The 18,816-nt window shown below is 37.6% G+C and overlaps 1 protein-coding gene across 1 annotated transcript in view; it reads left to right on the top strand.

The window, feature by feature from the left end:
• LOC124161542 (actin-binding protein IPP-like) overlaps positions 1 to 18,816 on the top strand; it is a 60,795-nt gene extending 41,979 nt beyond the window's left edge. The window contains exons 13-14 of the mRNA XM_046537913.1: positions 13,456 to 13,581; positions 14,269 to 18,816. Coding sequence (XP_046393869.1) covers positions 13,456 to 13,581; positions 14,269 to 14,373 — 231 coding nt within the window. The 3' untranslated portion in view covers positions 14,374 to 18,816. The remainder of the gene's footprint in view (positions 1 to 13,455; positions 13,582 to 14,268) is intronic.

Genomic DNA, 18,816 nt, shown 5'->3' with positions numbered 1-18,816 from the left:
TGCATTTGGCCCTGAAACTTCCTTAGATCCAGGTAACACACCCATCAAGTCATCACAAATCCAAGTGACCTGAAGAATTTAGGAAATCCAAATAAAATTGTGTTAAATAAATTATAAACATTGTAAAAATATTGCCATCAAATGCCTGCTAAGCAAAATAATTAAACTACAGGACTTACAAATATCAAAGTAATAAAATTGAGAAATAAACTTTTTCCAACAAACATTAAAACTGAAAAAAATATTATATCAATTTTCAATGCCTCGTCGCGAATCATTGCATAAGTTACACAAAGAGCTTTTGCTCTGCATTTGCGCACAAATTCGACGATATTTTCCTCAAATTCTTTGAATCTGCCGCATCGAGACCCCCGAAATGACTTCCGCGATGTATTAGCGCTTTGCAAGCGCTGTGAATACTATGATTTACAGCGTATTCTGCAACGGCTATTTTTAAATTGGCATCGAAACTCCGTCTTTGATGGCCTCTTATCTGCCGCAGGATTGATCCTCATCTTTCTACTTGATCCATCACCTCATTGTTGAACGTAAAATTATTTTTAATAAAGAAAATATCGCGGAAATAATTGCGAAACGTTATGTGACGTAATTTATCGATCCTACTTACCCTGGCGAATTGAATATATTCCTCAATAAATTGATCACACTTTCGATGCTGAGTCGCTGGATTTCGATCAAATGCAGTAATGCCGGCGCTTCTGGTTTAAAGTCGTCGATTATTGCGCCTTTTCAGAAACAAATGCATCACCTATTGTGCATTCTTGTTCTGTGAAGACGGTAAAGGCAGTGGTTGTAAACACGAACCGCACGGACGTATAGTAGCTACGGACGCAATGAAATGCTAAATCGTCACGAAAGGTTCACTTTATCTGTTTATTTTTCGCAATTATTTAAATCGTGTAACTATTAAATGAGCGACGGGTACATATACTATTGATTCAATTCCAGTGTTCGATTGATGTAATGATAGTGTGTGTTTAGTTTTCATTTTAATTATTTACTGTTTTGCGTCATTGAGTGATCAGTGTCGATTGAATTATTCTAACAATACTTTTCCAAGAAAAATTAACGGCTACCCGATGGATTCCGTGAAAACGCATATTCGATATGCTATTTGAATCGGAATAATCGTATCTGTACAACATTTGTGGTAAAAATTGTCTGAATTTCCGGTAAAACGTGGCATTATTTACTAATATCTCCGATTATAATCCTCATAAATATACTCAAATAGAAAGACTACGAGAACATTAGCCATTATGCCGTTATTTACAACTTTATGGTCACCTTTAGTATGCTAAACTGGATTACACTCGATTATATTCCCCCCCCCTTACTTTTCCACGGCCATTTTTGGAAAAAAAGGGGGGACCATAATCGGAGATATACGGTAGATTGAAAGAGAGTAGGCCTTACAGTGAATTAAAGAAGGCAGTGCTGGAAGGAAAGGGAGGCTTCCAGATCACTTCTTGAACACTCCATGGAAACCTACCTTAATTGATAGAATACCAGCATATATACCCCCTAGCAGGGTACTCTGCTACCTGCTACCAGCCTGCATTGTATCAGTGCTCAAAGCCTCGCCCCTAGGTCATCTCACTCGGTGGCAGGGGGAACCAGAATGACCTCAGACGGGGTTTTCCCATTATTCCTACTTAGCCATCACGTTTTCGCGTGCTTGAAAATTTTCACTTTTCATTTAATCGCTTAAAATTGATATCGTCATTTAAAAATCTAAAAGGGTGAAATACGTACTCCAGGAGTAATAATCTTTCGATTTAGGCAATAAAAAAATAATAGGAAACCACCCTATTCATGCTATGTATTTGGGTTAGTGCGAAGAAAAAAATTTTCCTGGCCAGCATTAAGTTTTGTGGAAAAACCATTGAAAGATTGTAGCACCACTGGCTTCTGAGAAAGATCAATGGAAGAGAGATGAAGAAAAAATTTCCTCAGGTGAGAATGGAACACAGGTCCTCTAGTGGAGAGTAGCCAGTGGAGTAGCAACGACTGCCAGGAGAGGACTTTCCAAAGGGAATTCATTAGCAGAGCTGCAATTATTTAAATGCCTATTTTGTTTCAACTACATACTCCCTTATGGGGGTGATTCGTGGAGAGGGCTACAATCGGGAAAAGTTTGAATGGATTTTGAAATCCGAATTTCAGACAATCCCCTTTCTACATCAAGATTAAAACGTGATACATAAATTGATGGAGCTGTGATTTGCTCCTCCACATTTTCATTTACAGTGGATCCCCGATCTATCATTGATCGTTTTCCTGCATTCATTGTTTGCCGTTCCTGGTCCCAAATAAAGTTCCATAAAGGCAGTGTAATTTTTTCCCGCATCTATCGTTCCCCGAAGTATCGTTTTCCCACATTGATTGTTTGAAGATTGTGCTCCCGACGTATAATTTTCCCGCATCCATCGTTTGACGAAAATGTGATGAAATATATACAATGTGTCATTTATGGCTAATAAGGACAGGCGCATAGTTTGAATCTTACCCAGGACATGGAACTACCATTGGGAGAAGCTGAGTGCCGTGGGATAATTACATTAGCCCATTTCCCAAGATCCACTCTCCCCCTCCATTCAGCACTCGCCTCCCCTTCCCCTCCGCTTCAAAGTTCCCCGTTTCTGGAGGTCAACTGCTGCAAGAGTTACCTATTAGCCCACAAGGTGTCTAACTTTTGGCAATTAGTGTTATACTATTATTAGTTGAAATATTAGCAATGTGCACGTAATTCAAAAAAGAATGAGACCAAATTCTTGGCAGTTGATGCGGCATTTTTTTCCGAAAACAGGACATCAGATTACAATTTACGAGTTATACTATAAGTCTCACATGTCAGAGTTACTGACGAAGGGACATCTTCTCCAGATATTTTATTTCTCCCTTCCAGCAATTCGAATTCATCTGTTCATCTGGCGCTACGTTGCTTAGGAATGAGTGGGTAAGTTGCCTTCTCTTGAGGCCAAAAAATTTCATGGCGCAGTCATATGGTCATGCTTCACCCTCTGCAGTATGCTCTGCGTATCCGTATACGATAGCATCAGTTCCGAACTTCACCTCGTACGAGTGGTTCCGTATTTTCCAGGGTGGGTTGACTTCAAACCAGCAAGTGTTTTCCGTTTGGGTTAAACCCATTATTCCCCTGAAGTCATCTGTAATCCTAGGTCAAAAACAAGCGGCCGGCAGGGGAGTTTCTCCCTTAGTGACGTATTTTTAAAATGCTCCTGTTTGCTTTTCTTGTAAGCATCGCGCCGTCACGTCGGTACCCCAGAGGTGAACATGGAAAAGATCGCGCAGGGTTTTTCGCTCCGGAGGGCACGCAAAATTTACTGCCACGAGTGGGCATCCCGCGGCATTTATACTGCATATAGTAATCGGTTATCAAACGTAAATAAACGCGTATTTTTGAAGGACATACCTGGTTAATAGTCAATATCTGTCTTGCCGAGTAATTTCTATCACGCTGAGGACCTGATTTTCCAAAAATCATCTTCAGACGCTAATATGAGGATTATTGCAACTGAAAATTATATTGGTGTCAAAACCTGCGCTTTAAAAAATTCGAAGTAGTGTGTGTTCATTGTTGGACTAAATTGTGGATGGAAGAAATCAGAAATGCTTATAAGTGAAGAGCGCGGAAGGAGAGGTCCAGGGTAAGGAGCGCGATCCCTCCGTCTTCGAAGCAAGCAACGAAATACGGAGGGGAGGGAGCGCGCTATCGTGACGTCGTTGCCTTCAAAGCGAAGGGGCGAAGGCGCAGCAATGTGATATACGCAGTTTGCGTTGCCTAAAGTTTCCAGTCCGTCTCGTCTTGTTTGAATGCGCTTATGCTACGCTTGTTTCTTCCGAAATTGTCCTGTTTGGACTATTTTGGATATTATTAGCCTTGTTGTAACTATAAATCTTTGTGTCAAACAATTAGGGCTTAAAAAAACTTAAATTCTGTCAGATATGCGTCGCGTTAGATCTTCTTTTTTTGAACCTCGTGCGTGTCATACAATTATTGAAATCTATCGAGATATCTTCGGGCTCAGTAGATGACTCACCTAGCATTTGGCCTCCATAAACTGGGAGATCGATCAAGGTCAGTTGGTGAGACGGGGTAGGGATGAAATACGTTTCCATTGTTCCCCTGTAACTTGATGTTTTCCTATTTTCCTGTGGGGTCTCGGAAAGGAAAAAAAGCGGCAGAGGCATTGGCTGATGGAGGGCCGAGTGTGGCTCCGTTAAATCTACGACGTGGTTATTATCCCACGGCGCTGAGAATGCCCCGATTGTTCTCCAAGCTCTTGGGAAGGTTCATGCCATGTGCCTGTCGTGTTTTGCCTTAAAATTTTCCACGGCTGCAATTCTATTGCAATACTCCTGCGAGAGCATTTAAACAAAATTGTTCGAGAATAGGACAAGCGTCGTAGAGCAACGGCGTATGCGAAGAGAGGATCGGAACTCTTTCTACTCCCTCTTGTGCCGCTATTACCGCCGCAATTATCAAAATTTCCTCTTTCAATTAATATTGAAAGGGGAAAGTTTGATAACTGTCGAAATTCCAGGCGTATGTCTGCATCATCGCGCGATAGTATTAAAAAAATGCCGCAAAATTTTTTTCTTCATAGCTACGATGCTCAAAATGGGGGTGCGCCTCTTACACACGCTTATACGGTAGTCCAAACAGGACAATTTCGGAAGAAACAAGCGTAGTATAAGCGCATTCAAACAAGACGAGACGGACTGGAAACTTTAGGCAACGCAAACTGAGTACATCACATTGCTGTGCCGTCGCCCCTTCGCTTTGAAGGCAACGACGTCACATCGAAGGCAAGATCGGACGTGTTCTTCCCGTGCTCCTTCGCTCATAGCCTTGTAGCTTGAAATACGGAGGGGAGGGAGCGCGCTCCTTCCCCTCCGTATTTCGTTGCTTGCTTCGAAGACGGAGGGATCGCGCTCCTTACCCTGGACCTCTCCTTCCGCGCTCAGCACTTATAAGCATTTCTGATTTCTTCCATCCACAATTTAGTCCAACAATGAACACACTCGTTCGAATTTTTTAAAGCGCAGGTTTTGATACCAATATAATTTTCAGTTGCAATAATCCTCATATTAGCGTCTGAAGATGATTTTTGGAAAATCAGGTCCTCAGCGTAATGGAAATTACTCGGCAAGACAGATATTGACTATTAACCCGGTATGTCCTTCAAAAATACGCGTTTATTTACGTTTGATAAGCAATTACTATATGCAGTATAAATGCCGCGGGATGCCCACTCGTGGCAGTAAATTTTGCGTGCCCTCCGGAGCGAAAAACCCCGCGCGATCTTTTCCATGTTCACCTCTGGGGTACCGATGCTTACAAGAAAAGCAAACAGGAGCATTTTAAAAATACGTCACTACGGTAGAAACACCCCTGCCTGCCGCTGGTTTTTGACCCATGGTTTCAGATGACTGATTCACACTGAAAACCAAGGCCACTCAGTTCCCCTTAGACTTGCGACCGGTGAAGGGGAGGGGGGGTAAGATAAGAAGTTTTTGTAAGAGGCGCACCCTCATTTTCCGCTGCAATTTATGGTAAAAAAGGTGCGCCTCTTACACGCGCTTATACGGTATATAAGAGCAAAAAAGAACTTTTGAAACTTAGGTTGCATATTTTATTTTTCATCGCCTTTTCTGATGTAATGTTCAATGATATTCCATGTGGAATTAATTGTAGCACTTTTAACAACATAAATTATCTTTGATTTGCACACTTGACATCTTCGCCGGGAATTCTAAGTATGCCTGCAGATGAAATGCCCTATACTCCCTTGACTGCCATGCTGGGGTATGCTATTTTTCCTAGGGTGTCCCGCATGTGGGCACCAAATTTTATGCCAAATGTCATCAGCCATTGCTTTGGAAACGATTCCTTGCCTCAGTAAAATTTTACAATCTCAGACCGAAATTCTAACTAAGGAATTGCTTTGCCCGTAACGTTGGAGTAAAATCACCACGGATTCACCACTGCACTATCAGCCCCCTTTCGGAATAGAGGCCACCTCCGTTTTTTGCCGTTAATCTGGATACTTGAACATGCAACATAATTATCGTGTAAATCTACCCCTCCCATTCCCTGATTATAATCATTGATGATATTTCGATTTTCTTCATTCTCCGGGAATACCTTTTCGTCCTTAGGTACTATGGTTTCCATATTCCCGTAATTTGAAGCAACAGCGATGACAGAGTTATCATGCCATCGCACTTAAAGAATATTTTTGACCTATCAAACGAATAGTAGAAATCCATGTTAGTTTTTTGTCAAATCTCTCTAAGACAGGAGTGCGCAGTTTCCCATTTGATTTTCTCTTACTGTTCCCATTGCAAAATAACCATTATCACTTAAGAGTTGCTAATAGACTATAGCTGGTGAAGAAATTATCAAAATACTCGGCATGAAATTTTGGAGACTTACAAAAATTCACCAAATTTAGAACTACCCTTTCTCCTAGTGAACTGAGAACTCCTAGAAATATCACTTTTAAGTTCCGCCTCTCCATATGGCAAAAACTGATAGAGATAGCCTGTAGATGAGGCCAGACACCACAATGTACTCTAATTTGTTCCCTACGGATGAACATTTTAGCTGTGTGCCACCTGAAATATGGAATCATTTGTTAGGAAAATTCCTAACTGAATGGAATTTTGGTTTAGTCTATTAAGAAAAGTTAAGTTGGAGAGCTGTGGATAGGTATTTATTTAATTCATTAAATCGAATCCGCATCATACATTGGCTAACAATTGGGACAGACATTTCCTTTTTGCTTGTCTAGTACAACTTAGTGCGAACTATTGAGAACTTTAAGAGATGGACCGAAAATAATTGAACATGAAGAAAATAATGCGGGCCAGAAGCGCATGAATGTTGCAGAGCGCCTCGGGTTGTCCACTAGCACATGATGTTACGGGTGGGGGTAGAGCGAGCTAACCGGTGAAAACAAGAAGTGGGATGAAGCCGAGGATCAGGTGGGTGTGCCGCTGACGATTAGTGCTAAATTGTTCACGCTTTACGCATAGCCTCAATTATATTAAAAATATATTTAGTAGAAAGGAACATTTCAAATAATAGATTATTTTTGGCCTTTGTGATCCATCTCACAACCAATCACTGCCGGCAAAAGCGGTTGTTTTAGGCATAACATACACATTGCTATTGTAAATAAGTGTACTTGAATGGCGTTTGATGGATAAGAATTTTTACATAAGACAAATCTATATTAGCAGTGTAAATGCTGAGTGGAGTGCAAGCAATTTTTAGCGAGGTGGCGTGTTTCCTTAGGTTATTTGAGAGAGATACTTATTAATTGAATGAGCAATATGACCTAAGTGTTTCGATAAAGTACTATTATTCCTGTAATTGCCTAAAATATATTTTGAATCCTTTAACCCTAGAAGTGCACACTTATTTTTTCAATCATAAAGTGCACACTGGGGTCCAGCGGACCCCATAACTTTAAATTTTTTTAATTTCAACCCCCTGATATTTTTTTACCATTAATATAGTAAATATCAATAATAGAAGTGTTTCTTACACAAATATGTAAATATAAGTTATTTAAACATATTAAAATGAAAGTAAAACAATATTTTTCATTCTAAAGACATAAAAATTCTTTAAGAAAGTCACCAATCCTACTTTTATTTACTCTTACGAATGTTTTAGATGTACAGACAAATAGTTTTAACAGCTTAAGTATTACATTGTGTAGTTCATGTAAAAAAATGTTTCATATTTTTTCTTTCCAGAAAACGTATTAATTTAAACAATTGAAAACAACAAAATTTTCCAGTGTATTTTTTTTTTTTTCACAAATTTCATTAGGACTTCCTATTGCTCCAAAATGCACACTACTATTATTTATTTTACAGGTAAAATATACATTTTTAGAAAAAAATGCCTTGTTGTTAATTTCTCACTCCAGTACAGGTAGTACACAGATAACTTCGGTGCTCGTCACACATCGGAGCGCGGCACGATGAGCATATAATTCTTGTTTTTCTGTCTCTATTCCTTGGGCATGAGCTGCATCGTATTTTGCTGTGAAGGATTTCAGGTTTATCAATTGCTGATATTTCAATTTTTAAAATTTCCGCAATAGTATTCCTGATTGAAGAACGCAGGTTTTTTTTTCAAAATCCGTTGATGCAAATGAGGTTTGATGAGTGGCAAAGCCAAGTTTTTCAAAAATGTTCTCCGATTTATTTTTTCATTACTATCAATATGAAAGTAAATAACCATTGCGTTTATACCAGCTTGGTCTAGCATGCCATAGAAAATCCGCATTGGCGGTCGAAGGGTTTTTCTGGCTGTTGTATATTCATGACACAGTTGATCAAATGTGTCTGTTCCTCCTTTAGTGGCATTATACATGCAAATAATCTCAGGCTTTCCATTGTCTTCATTTATAGCTCCATCCAAATGAAAAGATGACAACAAAAGCACTATTTTATTTCTTTTCGGTGTGAAAGACACTAGGGGCATGTCAGGGTCAAAGGCAAATCGTGAAGATTGAACAACAGCTTCTTGTAAAATCCACTGGAATTTGACGCTTGTTTTTACAAATGGTGCCCACCATCGTTATTGAATAATCTTTTAGCATCTTCTTTACAAGCTCAACAGAAGTGAACCAATTGTCGCACGTAATATTTCTATTCGTGCCATGAATTGGTGTTGACAATGTCCGTACATAATATGTCGGAACAGTTTCATCTGGATTGGTGACTACTTTTCCTATGTAAGGATAGGCATTTACCATGTAAAACGTTTTTGCATCATTCATCATTACAATTTTTATGCCATACTTATCTGGCTTTCCTTTCATATATATCCGAAAGGGGCAACGGCCTCAAAAACCGAGAAGTTGTTCATCTACTGTACAATACTCATGAGGAGTGTAACATTTCTTGCAATTATCCACAAACCCTTCCCAAATTTCACGAAGTGGCGCAAATTTATCGATCGTTCTGCGCTGCATTCTCGTGTTTTTATCATAAAAACGCAAGGTTGACAGCAAAAACAGGAATCGGTGAAGAGACATGGTGCATTGATACGACGTAGATCCAAACTCAGTTGACCACAGTTCATACAAATTTGTGTTGCACGTCTTCTGCACCCCAGAAAAATATGGAAGTCCAAAAAAAGCCTCAATCTCCTCAACATCTACATCACCGTGGTACGATTGAGGAATTGTGACATTTTGAAGCTGCCGTTGTATTTCCTCATTTGTGTGCGTCATTATTTTATTTCGTAAAGCGCTATCCAACAGTAATTCCCAAGCTTGCCGGGGAGTTTTGACGTCGCGCGCTGATCCTTTTGATCCAGGCAGATCCGAAACCAAATTTCGCTCTCTCTTTCGATCTCCAAATGCTTTCAAACGTCGATGTTTGATGAATAGTTTACTATTATGAGTAATATATCTTCAAAACTATTGCTCTACAATCAATTCCATTGAAGTTTGTTCGTACGTCTTTCACTCCGAAGTTCCTACATTATTTGCAAAAGAGGAAACCAAGTTATTTCACAAAAAAAGTTGATTTCCTCAAATATCCCAAAGTGATAAAAAATGATAAATGACATTTTAATTACTATAAACGTATAAATACGATTATAACAAATGTATTTGCAGCAAAAAAGGCAATAAACAAATGTGTTAATTTTTTTTTCGCAATTTCAAAAAAATTTCATGAAGTGCACACTGGGGTCCAATGGACCCCAGACCATTTCCAACATTAAATTATAAAGCAATAAGCGCGTTGTAAAAATCACCACACACATGAAACTTTTACTAACATATAAAAGGAAATTTACATTGGTATGAGCTTTCAATATTTTGTGCATTACAAAAGTTACAGCAAAGAAAAAAACTCCTGGGGTCCACTGGACCCCAGTGTGCCCTTCTAGGGTTAATGAATATCATAATTACTCGCCAAATCATGAGTTTCCTGGGACATAGGCAACCTAGCCAAACATTTCCCCATTGATCGTTTTCCTGCATTCATCGTTTTATTCTTCCATCCCCCTGAAAAACGATAGATCGAGGTTCCACTTTACAAACTGATGTTGTCCCATTCCAACAATTACTGCCAAAAACGTAAAATTTTACGTCTTAAGTGTGTCTGTAAAAAACTTTTTTTGGGAAGGATAAAATTTGCATATCTTTTTTCAGGTCGTAAACTTGTCGGAGGAAGTAAATTAGATTTTTTGGCAGCATAATTGTCTAATTATTTGTCTAGGAATGTCTACTGATTTATTCCAAACATGTGTAAACCTTTCAAGAAATAATGGATCATCTCTTTGTGGAAATATTATAGAGAATCCATGACACATGAAGAAGTAAACACTGTGTAAATTATTGAAGTTAAGCTCTCATGTTTTTTCATGAATACAGTAGAACCTCACTTATGAAACTTTCAGCGGAAAACCAAAAAAAGTTTCATAAGTGAGGAAGTTTCATATGTGAGGTTTTTCGGTATTCAGCATGAAATCCTTTCCTATAGGGGCCGGTTTGTTTCCAGGATGTAATTACTCATTTGGAGGCAAGAAATTGAAGCCTAATAATCTTATTTTCACACAAGCAACACCACAGATGATGTGTTACTTTAAGAGAAATATAATTCTACATTCCTGAACAACATTATCCGCGGTTGAACATCTAGCATTTCTGGTACTGATCTGCAAGGCTATCATACTGGAGAGATTTCGGAATGATGACACTAAATGTTCACAGAGAAGCCAATTTTTTAAAAAAGTTGACTCATTAAAAGCAGTTTCAGGAAATTCATTTCACCACCTATAGGCAAACCCATGATTGTAGATTAAAGAAATGAAATACCTAAGGAAAGTCATCCAAATTAACCCCATAACTAGGGAGCAAAATTTCACTAATGTATCACGAAGGCTTCCCACCCTATGGACCAGGGCTCATGTCATGGCCGAGGCAGAAAGTTTTCAGAGATGGCTGTATCCCTGCTTGAAAGTAGTGTGGACGGAACTTCCAGTGCAACACCATGTCCGGCAGATGGAACATTAAGCCCTGGTTAAGCCTATTGTTACAACCTGGCTAATTCCAACACAGGGTTTCTATACTCCCTCCCTTACCTCATTTCGAAAATGACCCCAGCTGTCGGTTTCTTCCCTCTAAATACCATGCCATAGATAATATGGAGCACCCGGCAGTGGCGTAATTATGGTGGGTCGATGAGGGGATAGATCCCCCTCCAAAGCCGCAGAGAATTGAAAAAAAAATTTAAAACAAAAGTGTAGCTTTGATAAACAACAACTGGATCTACTCAAAGTTAAATTTTAGGAGCCAAAATGATGTAAAACATATTTACAGGCATGCTCTTTTTTTAAATTTTCCGGGAATCCCCGATGCCTTGGGGGGGAGCGCCCCTCAGGTACTACCATCACCCCCAAAGCATATTCCTAGTTGCGCCACTGGTATCCGGGATATTCCGTGACTAATAGGGTGGTTTCCTATTATTTTTTTATTGCCTGAATCGAAAGATTATTACTCCTGGAGTAAGTATTTCACGCTTCTAGATTTTTAAATGACGATATCTATTTTTCGCGATTAAATGAAAAGTGAAAATTTTCAAGCGCGCGAAAACGCGACGCTTAAGTATGAATGTCGGGAAGTCTCTCCGCATGACGTATTTCTGGTTCCCCCTCCCGCCCTGCGAGGTGACCTTGAGGCGAGGCTTAGCGTTGATACGACGCAGGCTGCTAGCGGCTAGCCTAGTACCCTGCTGGCTGGTAGCGCTTGGCTTAAATAAGAATTATTAATAACTTATCAAACGAGGAAAACTTTCCGACCTTAGCCAGTTTTAATAAGTGATTGTTAAGATATGTTTCCCTGAGCTCTGCGCCTCATGCATGCAATGGTAACCTCAGACGACGTATAACTCCTATCTTCTCGTATAGAAACTAGGTCCCTGTGACGTCACGTGGAGTGGCATCGCATGGGCGCCAATATGGCCCTTTTCAAATGAGGATAAAAATGGACCATTGCCATTCGTCTAACCCGGTATTTCTAAAACAAAATAATTTGTATATTATGAATACACTAATGGTGGGTAACGAATCGCAATCAATGCCTTTCGTTTTCTTTGATGAAGGAAACCACCCTATTGTAAGACTTTTCCGGTGCTTAGATCACTTTTTTTAAGTGAGCATTTGAAATAACCGCACAACTGCCGTCAGTGATGATTGAACAAAAATATATTAAGAGCTCGAAAAAATCTCCCCTCTCAAAAATGTTTACGCACTAAAAAAGAATTTTTCCGTGAAATTTTAGCAATAGTAGATTGAATCTACCGGGTATAGCTTCTCTGTCGGCATTCTTACGCGAATTCAGCGCCGGGAACTTCGACTCACAAGCCGTGTGACTCATCTTCACGTAATATTTTGCTTCCCCATATCTGATCACAACACCAGACTGTTTTTGTACTTCGGTATAATGGTTATAAGTCATTCCAGAGTCGAAAGGAACTGCCTTATCTTTCGCGTTTTGAATTTGACTTTAATGATTACGTTACGACTGACGACGCGAGTTATTCTCAGAGGACATTCGTACTAACTCTCGTTCAGTTAAAAAATAAACGCTTGCCAGCAGGCAGACTCAAGCTAATAGCTACTCAAGGTCCAACTTTGTTTGATTTAAACCCACTGAGATACAAGTTAGGTCAATTTTGATCGGCGCGCCGCGTAAGCAACTTTCCCCCGGCTCAATTCGTCCCGCGGATGCGGGATTAGCCCGCGGAATGAGACCATGCATGCTGTTTTTACCATCGTGTTGAATCACCATCGACTTACATCTATACTGCAAATACGATAACCTCTTTTGGATGACCTTGGAAGCCAAATTTTTGGTACGGGAGGATTTTTAACGGCTCATTTAGGTGTTATTTCGCTGGGGCGACGGAAAACATAACCTTGGAAAATTCTAGACAATCTTCCGTTAGAGATAGATATTCTGAATTAACGATCATCTACTGCAGTTAAAATTAATATCTAATAAACAGCATCGCTCATTATTAAAACTTAGTATTCTTCATTGACATATCTATGTGATGAGCACATACTACCCCTGCTCCTGTGACTAAAATCAGCGCGCGTACCGCAATCTTCTCGTAGAGCAGTTATCTGAAAAGTCGTATAAGTGAGGTATTTTATCTCATTGGACTGGGAAAATACGTTTCGTAACCGAGTTTGTCGTATAAGTGAAAAGTTTCATAACTGAGGTAGGAAATACATGGGTTCATATGGGGTTATTCACCGGACCAAAAAAAATCGGCGTATAAGTGAGGTCATCGCATAACTGAGGGTCGTATAACCGAGGTTCTACTGTATGTGCATATCCTGATATGATGAAATATCTATTTCAGAACAAGTGGTACGAGGTGGCCCCTTTGCGTGAAGGCCGTTCAACGCCTGCTGTGGTAGCTTTGGATGGGAGACTCTATGCAATCGGTGGCACCAGTTCATTCCACATGTACCACTATCAAGCTCAGGTAGGATAATACATTGGTTTTTAGAATTTATTGATCTCACTTATAATTGAAGATACTTTGGTTATCTCATTAGGTGATGATGGCTTACAGCTTCAAAGTTGTTTGGCTAATAAATGGTGGAGATTGTTCAATAAATTTGACTGTGATTACATTGCATTGAATTTAGTGTGGTGAAGCTTTATGGAACATTGGCATAGTAAAACAGAATTTTTTTCCATTTGACTAAATTGATTTGAGAGTTGCCGATTTAGGAAATTTCATGTCGTTATTTAGGGATAATCTGCCATTCTAACTGAGGTGCAATCTGGTATATTTTTTTTTTCTTTCCACTTCTTCGAAAGGGCTTCCAATGAATAATTAATCCTTCTTAAAAGGGTACCTTTTTATGCTGTGACACCCAAAATGGTAACTGAATCATCTATGATCAAACCAACAATGATGGTTGGAAAATAAATGATACACTGTGTGACAACAATTGGATTATTTCTCCTAAAGTTTTTTGTCTATGTGCATTACTGTCTGCAAAAATCTTGTTGATGAATCTTATTTCGAGCATCAACTGTGTACAATTCAAAGCAGCATAAATGTTATGCCACTGAGCTCCAAACCTATTTGTTTTACGTAAATATTGATTTTCAAGACTAATTTGAAAAACAATAAAACTTTTAAACATTCTTTTCGTTGAAGGTCTCATTAAGGACGGTGGAGATGTATGATCCAGTGACGGACATGTGGACATCAATGCCGTCGCTGCCTCATGCCAGAGGGGAAGCTGGAGCCGTAGTGGTTTGAGGACGTCACCCCTTAGCCGCCAATATGAATCGCATGGTCCATCGTCACACTGCAGACTTGGTCCCCAGTGTCAAGTCTTCCAGCCGTGCATGTTGACCTCAAGTAGCACTATTCTCACGTGTTAGTTGGTTCTTTCTTTCTCATGGTTTCATCCTCTTCATTCTCCTTGACGGTGTGATGGAAATGGAGTGAGCTTGAGGGTCGTGAATGCATCACACGGGATTTGTCGCTCCTCCTCTTTAATGTTCGTCCAGAGTGGGTATGATACCGTTTAATCGCTTCTTGAGACTTGAACGGTGGTGTTTTACTTGACCCTGTTTAACTGGTATTAGATTTTGAGTGAACGAAATGTACTTAGGTCATTCAATTAGCATTGTATGCCATGTAGGAATGTCAAAGTAACTACCAAGTGGAAATTTTATCTCCTGCGAGGCTTGTGTACTGGGAAAAATGTAGGTGTGTCCTTACAGAGTGATTTTCTGTAATGTGTGATTTCAAATGTTTGAAATCTTATTATCTCCTTCCTCTTTCTTGGATAATAGGTCAATTTCCTTCAAACAATGAAGTCAGAGTGTAGGAGAAATGATATACTGGTGATTTATTCATTGTTAATTTCTTAACAAAGTAAAGATCAGTCATGGAAAATGCTTTCAAAGTTTCCATTAAAGTAAATTCTGATCCACATATTCTGGTTTTTCTATGCATAATTCAGTGCATTTGAAAATTGATGATTTGGTTTTCATGAATAGTTATTTAGCTTAGATTCGTTTTCATTAATGAGGCACGTATTGCTTTAAGTAATTTTGTTTAGAGGGCTGTGAACCAGTAGTGATTCTGCTGGATGTTAAGGCTGTAAATTTAATTATAGCATCTGCATACTTCATTGAGTGTATTTTCAAACTTTTGAACCATTTTTGGCATGGGAGTATTTGACAAAATTGGCGCTGGAAAAATTGATTTAATTTTTGGTGTGACATTAGGCAGTAATGCTTTCTGTCTGGCGTATTCAAGTGGACAAAAAGAAAATAAAATTACATACTTGTTCTATTTTCATCGAGCATAAAGCTGTACTTGATGATAATTGAACTGTGCTGGGTAGAAGTACCAGAATACTCAAGTGTATTGCACATGTGATACAAGGTTATTCTTGCAAAATTTTTTAAGCTAATTGATGTGCTTTTTACATGAGGTAAATGAGAAAAAAGAGAGACTTCCTTTGGTATTACCGTGTGTACTTGTTTTGGATTTTCCCCTGCCTTATTGGAAAAATGTGAATTTTATTGGTTCCCAGAATATGAATTTCAAAAGTCAAGGATCAATGGGTATGGTTCCTGTACGCAGTATATGAATGCACATTCTACTTGAAATATTGGAGACATGTGGGTTACAGCTAAGGTTTGACTTGATTTTATGCATGAGTCTACATTATACTTGGGAATTCAGGGTACTCTCCAATCCAAATATAGTTTTCCAACTTTATAGCAATCCAAAAATGGCCGGAGACTAAGATGAGTAAAGTAAAGCTCGCAATACAATACAATAAAGATACTCATTTTGGTTCAGTAATAATTGTAGTGTCACTCCATCAGTTTATTGATGCCATTTAAATTAGGGAAGGGTCTTTTAGGCTCTTAGTTTCTGGGTTCCAGCAGTTATTGAGCCTAGAACTGTTTTCAATGAGAATTGGCACTGGAATAATTAGCGCAGATCCTAGTTTGAAAGAGTTTCTTGAGTGTTATTTGCATAACATGCCTAAATTAGAATGAAGCTATTGATACAATAACTTGAGAGACAACTTGATTTCTTATTTTAGAGAGTGTGCTTTATAGGGTTAATAACATTATTGATAGGTTTTGAAAATTATGCATAGAAAATTAAACACTCAGTTAAAAGAAGATCAGAGAATTGGGAAATGGATGTTTGGAACGAAACAGGAATCTCAAACAGCAAAAAATTGAAATTGGCCCATCCTTCATTGGAACCCATTTGTTGTAAATCATGTACTACTATCAGTCTTTTTTTTTATTTTCTCATTCTAAAGTGTGATTAATATATTCTTATACTACTCCCTCTACTGACCAGTGATATAAAAACTGAAGTCAGTGTGAGCGCAATATTTAACACAATATCAAGTACATCCCCTGTTTTATCATTTATGCCTACTCGTCATTGTATCATACGTTTGAATTTTTCTAACTTTGGTTTGAAAGATTTATAATAAACTGTATTACTTTCGCTCATTATCATTTATAATCTTCATATTTGAGTATTTTTAGGTGCTTGAAATTTGTAACCGACCAATTTCTTAAAAGTTATCACATTTTGCGATGATAGCATTATTGCATATTGTATTTTTTATTTATCAGCATTGAGTATTATGTAAATTATTAATCCTTATCTTTTATATCTTCAGAGAAAGTATTTCTTCAATTTTTCATAACCTAGTAAAAATTTGATTTTTGATAACTCATAATGTTGTTTGCTATTGAAATATTATTAATAATATTTCATTTCTTAGTTTTGTATGAATCTTCCTGGGGTTAACTGGCATGTATTCCTTAATGATGTTACAAAATGGTTTAACATAATTTCTTAGTTTAAAAATTAAGAATCTTAACACAGAAATCATTAGATTTTTAGATAATCATGATTCTAACTACAAATCATTTTGTGAGACTCCATTCATTTTTACCTTGAACAAATTAGCTTCTGCCTCTATATTGATAAGCTTTCATGTGTTGGCTTAAAGTATTTGTTGTACTAATATTTTTAGGTATTAGAGCCAACTTAGTTATTGTTTAAAGGCATGAAGCAGATCAATCTTGGACCATATTTTGTCAGTTTCCTCTTTTAAATACTTCTGGGCAGCAATCATTCTAGCTTGTTGCAGTTCAAACTCATAGCCTTTGGCACTCTAGATATTTCATTAACTCTTCAATAAATTTGTAGTGTATAAACTGAGAGTTTTAAGTATTTGGTTTTGTCATTTCTAAAGATGTATTTTTGAGGGAATATGTTGAAAAATTGGCGTCCTCCCGCAGAATCAGGGAAGGAATCATTTTCATGTCCTCCGTCAATCAATGAATTTTATTGATGTGGAATGAATTTTTGCAATTTAAATTTTGTAACTCTCAAAAAATTCATAATATTGTGAAACATTAAGGTTATTAACAGTAAGTCAATCATCATTACCATAGCTTTTGAAGTAATTTCACCAGAGCAATGAAGCACCTTTGAGGAGCCCATATTTGCTCAATTGCATTGTGGACCATTTATAATGAGAAGCCAAAATGGTTTTGGAATATTTTATGGTGTAATTGTATACCTATGACATTATTGCACCATTTTAGGATGTATCCTTTAGTTAAAATTAATGTTGGGTGCATTTGTATAGGCATATTTTTGGACTAAAAATTAGTTTTCCCTCATGTATTCTTATGAACTAACCTTTTTAAAAAATTATTTATAATAATAGTAATTATTATCATGTATCCAAGAACTTAAAATTTGTTTGTTCCATGTTTGCTTTGATGTTTATGTGGTAGTTCTACTTGCTAGACCATAAGTTGAGCGTCATGTGAATTCATTAGCAATTTATTTCTCTCATGGATATAAGTATTGATTATTGTTAGAGTTAAATGCATACCTAATCGCAACTCTTGTATTTCATTTCTCTTCAAAGTACTTCTCAGAATTATCTGGCAAAACATGAGCATATCCAATAAAAAATAGTGAAGTGCGGCTTCTTTTATACTGATCTTTATGGTGACATTAGTAGAATAAATCACCAGTTGTTATAAAAATATTATCGTTGAGGCATTTTAAATGGGTGACCCTATTATGAAAAGTAAACGAATTTCTCCGCCTTTATTTAATTTTGAGTTGAAAGACTTCGGTTTGAGCTATTACACATGCTCAAAAGAGAAAATCAGCCGTTATAAATCAGAGAAACCAGTGAATGTAGTTTAATTTAATTAATTATTACTGGAAAGGCAGCTGAATAGCTTGCAAAAGATTTAAATGATTGTGATGTGATGGTCAAGAATTTATCACGCAATGTGAGTGTTTTGTGTTCAATTTAGAATATATATATTTAGATAGAATATAATATATATCCTTTTGATTTACAGACGTTATTGTTTTTGGAAAAACTTACACATTGAATGTTGTACCTTCATTTTATTTTACATTTTCTGTGTGTTTGTAGTGATGGATTAATTTTTTCTCCAGAAATATTTTATTCTTGTTTCAAAGTATTCATGTGAGTCTCAAAGGTAGGAACTGTTAATTCAATTGATTCATATTATTTCACTGTGAGTGCAAACCATATGTTATTTATTAACAAACGATGTGTTCATTTAATGACTCTACTTTAGAAACTTTTTTATATTTGGAATTGGATAGTGTTATTTATAAAAGTTTCAAATATAATTGTCACCCTAT

Source organism: Ischnura elegans, chromosome 6 (assembly GCF_921293095.1).
Source record: "Ischnura elegans chromosome 6, ioIscEleg1.1, whole genome shotgun sequence".
NCBI lineage: Eukaryota > Metazoa > Arthropoda > Insecta > Odonata > Coenagrionidae > Ischnura > Ischnura elegans.
This window is presented reverse-complemented; position numbering and strand designations above follow the sequence as displayed.